Below are 8,369 nucleotides of genomic sequence, written 5' to 3'. Positions count from 1 at the left end.
CATTTTTTAATATATTATGAGCACTATCCCGGTTGTGGTTGAGAATACTGGCTTCTGATATCATGGTGGTATTTCTGGGAATTCTGGGTGGAGTAATGTTATAACGGTTCCATTTTTACAATTAAGTCTGTAACTGAGGATTGTTTTCATTAAAATCTAACCCACTGATGATTTTCTCTTTTAATCGGTAAATTGTTAAATCTGAAAACATGTCCATCAACTCTTTATTTTCAAAGCTTCTTCAAAATGTTTTTTGACTTACTCAGATATATTAATTTTGATTTACTTCATGCTATTATTAGCCCCGCGATGGTCTGGACCTACCCAGGGTGTACCCTGCTTTTTGCTCTTTCAGCTAGTCATAATGTAAAGTTAACATTAGTGGAAAAATACTTGAAATGAGAAATGTATTTATTTATAGAAGCATGCAGTAAGTAAGACAACCTTGAGAGAGTTTGTGGTTTATGGCTGTCAGAGCTTTTCTATAAAATCTGTTTGTTATTAGTTCAGTTTTTGTTGACATGGTTGGACATGAATAAAAATAATGTTTTTTAACTGAGGTCAGGTGTTGTGTTGTAAAGGACTTTTGTGTCCTCCCTATTTATATGAACAAGGGGTCGCAGTATTAGAAACACCTTTGAATATAATGCATTCCAGTTATACTGTATCTTCCATAACTGTGACATTAATGCTAAAATGTGCTCAAAATCAACATGTCAGTTTAAGCGTGATCTTACAGCAGGGCAGCTCAACCCGTGTTTCTCCTTTTGATACCAGGAGCCTCCCACCACTCCAAGAAAACAAAGGTTTTAAAAAATAAATAAATGCAATAGATATGAAATACATTATTTTATTTATGTAACTCATCTAATTTCAGTAGGACCCCAAGCCCCAAATGGTAATGACAAAAGTTTATTGATAATTAGAGGCTGCAAGTTTGGGCAAGGCATCGAGGATTGGTGGCGGCAGTTCCTGGGAGACGGTGGCAACTAGAGGAAAAGTGGAGGGAGGGTGTTACATGGAAACAAGAATAAATGGATGTGTGATGAAAGTAGGCATTTATAGACATATGACTGAAAGGGGAGATTTTGGGGTATGGTTCAGCTCCTGAAATTCAGTTAAATTATCTCCAATTATGTGCACTAATTAAACTTCCCAGGCCGTGTGAAATAGTTCTGCTATCATTTACATTTGTGCTACTTTCTCTCAGCGTGTTTGTGTGTTAAATAGAAAATACAAAAAAGTGAAGAGCTCATTAAATCAAAATCTAAGTATGATACTATAATGAGGTTAAATCTGAAATGAATGCAGGTATTATGGTAGGACGTGGTAAAGATTTTCTGGATCTGTCCTTGTGGCAGTGGAACTGAAACAGATGTTAGAGAAAGTGCAGCTGTCTGTCACATGGTCAGGATTTATAGTTTATCCACAATCATTCACCACTGCTACAGTCATTTGAATGTGGCAGAGGACAGCTAGATTCCTCCATCAGCTGGCCTCTGATGGAGGAATCCAAAGAGTGTGTTGATTTCAGACTGACAAGCAACAGCAAAGACAAGTTCCCTTGGCAAGTACTATGGACATATTTCACAACTAGCAGTTTAATATTCAGGCCACCTGAACATTCACTGACAGTAATATGTAGATGACAGCAACACTTTTTCAGGCACTACTAGTGTAATCCCTCCATATTCCTCTCTCTGCTCAGATTAACAGTGCCTGCAGCCAGGTACATTCAAACTATGGTCAGGGAAGTGCGACAACTCACAGCTGATGACAACTCCTTTTAGTTACTGTTTGGGTAATAAAAACTTCACAGGTGTTATTTCATTTAGAAGACACTATATGTGTGTCAATCTGTGCACATATACCTATTAAACTAACCACCAAGAAGACATCCGTCCTGAGAATAAATTAGTGTTCGGCAGACAGCAAAGAAATCCTGTTGGATTAACCTTCCTTAGATGTACTCAACAAATTTTGTTGGAATTTATTTATCTCTCTGTCACCTCATTTTCTTGTTTATGTGTTTGCAACTCATTTCAGATACCCCAACCTCTGGTACACACACAGTATAACAGACTTTTGAAATGTATTAATTTATTCAGTTTTTTAATGATGGGATAGATCATAATCTCTTGGGGGAAACACACTGACAAATATTTACGACAGTATGTTTTAAACCAAGAAGCTATTTCAGAATCCATTTTGCTACTGCATATGTGCTAAGACACCCCACATTTAGCATCAGCAGTACATTAGAGCTCGCTTATTAATCAGAAGACCAATACGATGCCGTGGCCTATTTGATGAATTATTTATATCATCAGCACTCAACAAAAGATCCTTTGATTTTACCTACAAAAGAATATTCACCCATTGGCACTTGCTGTGTGTGTTTGTGTACATGTGTGCATGCTTATAGTCCAGTTAAGTGATGTGATCTAAAACCAAACCACTGACCTTTCAAGCTGGTGCGCTCTGATGTCGATTTTTGGGATCAGTTCAGCTCAGAGCTATTTTGGGATAAAATCAATGCCAGAGGTAGCCTTGTCTTTAGAGATGTATGAGCCCTATTTCAAGGCTTTCTGATACCAGTATCTGGTGTTTTACTGTCTGTTTATGTTGGATATTTTAAGAGGCGAGTGACGTCAGTAATGAATGATAAGGAGGAAGTGAGTAGTTCATTTTGTTAATCTGTGGATTGTTTGCTCATTTTCAAGTTTCTTAGAAGCCTTTTAGATCAATTTAACAAATTACTGAGAATTTATGATTTATATCATCAATTTCCCAAAGCTGATACACTGGATTAGGACAGTTAATAAAGGCTTTCAGTAATCGCTAACAGGGACCTATTATGTTTCTTCTTAGTTTTAGACTCTTTTTTTTTTTTCTACTCTTGGACCTCCATAATATCAGTTAAAGAAAGCTGACTGAAAGCAAGAGGAGCTTAAACAGCTTGTTTCAGACCATGGATGAACTAAAGGATGAACTGTGAATATAATCAATATAGCAGCTCCTTTATAAAGCCAGCAGTACCCGACTGGCCATTGCAAGCACCAGAACATTTCCTGGTGGCCTAAAGGTAATTTTGACCTTCCGTTAATTTGAGCAGTGATATTATAAAAGCTGAAATGAATTGAGGGAACTATCAGAATCCACACATCACATTTGATTATAGGCTGTATGTGCTCCACAGCATCCATACCGTGGGAGCACACCACATAAATATGTGCATGCAGCCTTCCCAGCAAGGCATGCAATGTGTACCTGTTTCTCTAGACAAGAGAAACTAGTCCCTGACACAAGCGATGCTCAAGAGAAAGGTGGAGGATAAAGAAAGGAAAAAAAACCATGAACATATGGTGTAACTTATGCTCAATCTTCATGACTGCAGATTAAGTTTTCTGATACCTCTGCTTAATGCTTGAATATAAGAATAATCATTTGAATGTTTTAGCTCACTCTGTGTCTCATTCTTTGTTTAAAAAATTGGAAGTTTGATCTGTTGTAGAGTTATGAGTTCAGACTCTCTATGTACCCCTTCATTCCTAATTTGAGTGTAATTCATTTGACGTAAACAGACAAAACACATCCAATATTATAATTATAGTGAATTTTTTTAATCACATAAAGAAACTTTGATATACTGACAGCCAGAAATAATACCGAAAGTTAGCCTGTGTGGTCTGGGATGGAGTCACATTCCTAGCCTGAAGAATTATTTCAGTTACCCCTGTAAGATCAGCATCAGTCTAATGTTTATTAACAAGCAACATAAGGCACATCCTCTTTTTCTTTTGGCTTCTCCCTTTAGGGATCACAACAGCAGGTCATCTGCCTCCATTTCACCCTATCCACAGCATCCTCCTCTGTCACACCAACCCTCTGCATGTCCTCCTTCACTACATCCATGAATCATCTCTGTGGTCTTCCTCTTTCCTCCTGCTTCGCAGTTCCATATTCATCATCCTTTGTCCAATATATCCACTATCCCTCCGCTGCACATGTCCAAACCATCTCAGCCTTGCCTTTCTAACTTTGTCTCCACACCGCTCAACCTGAGCTGTCCCTCTGATGTACTCAGCTCTAATCTTGTCCATCCAGGTCAATGCCAGTGAACATCTTAACATCTTGAGCTCCGCCTCCTCCAGCATCATCATTCAGCCCAGTATGTCCTTAATATAAGTGTTGTGATTTTTCTTTTTTTTTCTTTTTTTTTATTGTAATGTCTGTGTCCTCCAGGCTCCAAAATCCAGATGATAAAAATGTCACTTTCAGTTAATGCTGTTTATTTACAGCAATAAGTTTAAGCAGCAGCGACTTATGATGTGAGGAGTTAATACAATCCACTAATGGCAGACTCTTTTGTCCATAATTTATCACTGGCTCTCATTGTTACAGTTTGCAGTTGGCACCTATATTTCAAATTGAATGAGAAGGAAATTGTACAGTGTCTGCATGGACAATAATTGTGAATGAAGAGAGAAACAATAATTCTTTTAATCTACGATGAAGTTACAACCTCATCTCACCCTCCTACTCCTGCTGAGACTCTATCCATGTTGTCTCTTCAGTCTCCACTAGAGGGAGGCAAACAGTAAAATGAGCCTTGAACAAGTGTAACAGGGCCTGAGGGAGCATTCGCTCACTGTTTCTCTTTATTACATGAGAATGAGTGTGTGACAGAACTCCACTGAGGCATTAAATCTGTGCTACAGACCCCAAGAGACACTGGGAAACAATTAGAAAGTGGATCACGGAGCTGACTGGGAAAATGAGATTCAGGACACCTGTTGACCTTTGTCACCACCCTCTCTGCTTCCTTAAAGGCAAATTGTTTTTCTGCATGTCACATTTAGCATCAGTAATTCTAATCTTTGTCAGCCGTGCCTATTTAAAGCTGTGCTGCACAGTGACTTGATGTATTTCCGGTCTTGTGTTGAGTTTTGTTTTGTTTTTTTTTATGGAAATAAGAGAAATGCAACTTTTCTCTGCTACCTCAGGAGTTCAGAGGTTAATTAGCAGAAAATAAGGTGTGAGATGGAGAGAGGGTATAGAGAAGGAAGCTGCTCTACTGTACATCAGTCATTTGATCTGTGGTGGATTTTTGTAATGCACCTCCTGGTGAAATTTGGGCATTTCACTATTATTATTATCACAAACTGCAGGAATAATAACTGGAGGAATCCCAAACCAGCTGCAACCTTTTGGCAAAAAGCCTATCTGCATGGTGTGAGAGTATTTGAGCTTCCTCTCCATGTGATTGGATTTCCTGTGGATTAACGTGATGATCCTGGAATTTCTGGGGGGATTTCTCTCTCTCATCTGAAGCAGTTGACGTTAATGAAGGAGTCGGACCATCACACCCTGCTCTTAGTTGTGGGGTAAATGCTGTAAGATCCACTGGAGCACGACAAATCACCGGCACAAGAAAAAAAAAAAAAGGCAGTCAATTAAAAAGGCAGAGGGGGAGAGCTAAATAGAGAATCATCAGGAAAAAAATGTGACAGAAAACGAGTGATGAGTGACTGACACTGCTTCAGAGACAGGAAGAGGCAGGAAAAGAGTGAGTCTGTGAGAGGAAGATGGATTAAAAGAGGTGTTTATAGAAAGTCCAGTAATGTAGAAGCAGAGGGGGGAAAAAGCAAGGAAAAGAACAAGGGAAGAAGCGATAGAAGAAGAGGGGAAAATGAGTGTGAGGTGGGAGACGGAGGGACTCCAGACAGTTGGCATCGTGTGCCTGGTGATCATGTTCCTCAAACTGATGCACCTGCTGGGCCTGATCGACATCACTGAGACTGGTGAGACACCACGGGAGGGTGGAAAATGAGGAAGAGTGAAGGCACGGAGCAATTTGCGAATGTTGTTTGACCCAATCTGGATGCTCGTAGATTATCGAGAAAGTAGAAGACATAGCTGTAAGAGGCTTACAAGCATGAGACGACCACAGAGCGTGTAAACAAAAAAATGTTTTGCTTGTATTTACTGGGGCATCATTTTAAAGCCTGTTAACTGAATAATTTATCTGAGTTATTGATAGTCAGTCCCTATCAAAGCTAACGGTCTCTGGTAATAATGCAATCCGCCAATACTATTTACATCTGCAGTCTTTCAACCCAAATATGTAAAATATGTAAATATTTTATGATGGCTCACAAGTACACAGCTTATTACTAAATTCCTGCAGCAGCAAAGCATTTTAGTTCTCAGCTCGTGTTAGTAAACATGAGTAAATAGTTTGATTTCAGCTTTGCATTAATGCATATTTGGTGTTCTGGTGAGTATTTGCAGCACTGGGGCAGGTGGAATCAAACAGCACATTTTGCAGTGCTCATGGTCATAGGAATGAAGGTGAAAGTCACTTCAGTGCAGCAGTTAGGTAGAAAAAAATAGATTTTTTCCCTTAGGGGTGCAGTTACCCCCCAGGGGTACTTCTGTAGTCTTGGGAGTATATGGAAAGATTGGCTCAACTATTACAATCAGGCCAGTTAAAGACTTTACTGGACTTTAACAAGTTTGAGCCTAAAACTTCAGTTCCAAAAGTGAATTTTCTCCATTGAATTTCCAGAAAATCCTTTTTTTCTCTTTCTTTTTTATCCTGATTTGAATCAAAAAAGCAAAAAAAAAAAAAAAGTAAATGGTACAAGACCGGGTACATAATTATTTTGGACAAAGAAACTTCAGAAACTGCTAAGCACTGTCAGCAGCTACGCTATCCTTTACTATGCACAGAACACACAAATTACAAAATATATTCAAAACTATTATCATACAATACTATAAGGATTAAATTCAAGAAGGTAGGAATTCATTCCCTGTGGAATTTGCTGGGATTTGCAATACGTTTAACATTTCCATGGGAACAGCTACCACCACCAATCAGAGATGTCACTGTTTCAATTTAGGATTGTAAGCAGAGCTCTGTAAAGATTAATTTTCTCTCATCAAGAGTTAGATTAGATTAGATTAGATTAGATTAGATTAGATTAGACAGGTTAGATTAATTTTAGATCATAATCTCCAATTTTTGCAGCAGTGTTGCAACAATGCATTGAACACTGTAGAAGTTTAAACAGGAGAAAGCCAAATTTATGGAATTCTGGGAAAGTATTTTATACTACTGGGTACCTTTTCTGATATTACCGGATTACAAGAGCATGACCATCTTTGACAGCTGCACCCATACAGAGAAGGGCAGAGGCCGTGTTCTTCTCACGTTGTGCAGGACTAAATGAACTGTAAAGAAATGTTGAAGAGTGGATCACCTCCCAGCTTTAATCCCCTTCTTTGTGGTTTGGGTTTATGTTTCACAGTGTATTATATTTCCCCGCTCTGCTGAATGTTTTATCCAAATATTACGTGAGTCTGCGCCTTTGCACCCAACCTGCAAGCCTCTCAGCGCCCGATCTGACTTGATGTGTTTTCTTTTTGTTTGTTTTTTTCTTCTTCTTACTGTCGCTCTCCCACTGTTCTCCATTTACTCTTTCACTCCATCTCGGTGTCGACACCCCTCCTCCTCCTCTTCCTCCTTCTCCTCTGTTCTCTCTCTAAAGATGGTGAGTATGTAACAGCAGACATTTAACTAAATGAAGAAAACTTCCCTCCTTTTTCCCCCCAGCTGTGCAGTGCTTTCTCTTAGCGTGCGATGGTAACCGATGATACCGCAACACTTAATTTGTGCATTTGTCACTTGAGTAAGAAAGTGTCTGATTGAACTGATCAAATTTAGGTTTTCTGCAGTGGCTTTTTTTTTTTTTAAAGTCATTCCATATAAAGTCAGCTGGATTTGAAGAATCTTCCCACCTGCCCACCATCGGGATAGGCTAGATTTTTTTTTTTTTTTTTTACAGTTACTTTTTTATGTTTAATGAAGGTATGCAAACTTTTACCTTCATACTATGAAAATCTTCCACATTACAGGCCCACGATAGGGGCGGGTCAAAATTTTGTGCTTTTTCAATGGCTTTTTATTTTTAAATCACAAGCCATGTTTGAACTGCAGTAAAACTGATTTGGTTGTAGTTTTTAATGGTGCTTAAATGTGTTATATATAAAGGCTCAAAAATGCTGGAAAAAAAAGGAAAATTAAAACACGATACATTTCAACCTTCCTTTTATGTATTTAAAGTGCCTGTAACTCAGAAACTAGTCATAGCTGAAGGTACAATTATGCAAGTTATTGACCAACAAAATCAGCTGATTCTGATGGAGGTCATGTGGGATGAAGTGATTCATTTTTTCATGAAATGACTTTTCAAGTTTGGTGACATTTCCACCATAAAGAAAGTACCTCCTCCTCCTCTTATTTTACTCCCTTGTTCACCTGCCTTTTCCTCCTCTGCAGTTTTTTGATAATTTTGAACCTC

At 38.6% G+C, this 8,369-nt stretch overlaps 1 protein-coding gene across 2 annotated transcripts in view; it reads left to right on the top strand.

Annotated features, from left to right (window-relative positions):
• kcnip3b (Kv channel interacting protein 3b, calsenilin) overlaps positions 1–8,369 on the top strand; it is a 126,375-nt gene that overhangs the window by 109,231 nt on the left and 8,775 nt on the right. The window contains exon 2 of one of the 2 annotated variants that reach the window (XM_030737993.1): positions 7,557–7,559. The exons of the other annotated variant lie outside the window; for it this stretch is intronic. Coding sequence (XP_030593853.1) covers positions 7,557–7,559 — 3 coding nt within the window. The remainder of the gene's footprint in view (positions 1–7,556; positions 7,560–8,369) is intronic. 2 annotated transcript variants of the gene reach the window in all.

Source organism: Archocentrus centrarchus, chromosome 9 (genome assembly GCF_007364275.1).
Source record: "Archocentrus centrarchus isolate MPI-CPG fArcCen1 chromosome 9, fArcCen1, whole genome shotgun sequence".
NCBI lineage: Eukaryota > Metazoa > Chordata > Actinopteri > Cichliformes > Cichlidae > Archocentrus > Archocentrus centrarchus.
The sequence above is the reverse complement of the archived record's forward strand: the minus strand, read 5'-3'. Positions and strand labels throughout refer to the sequence as shown.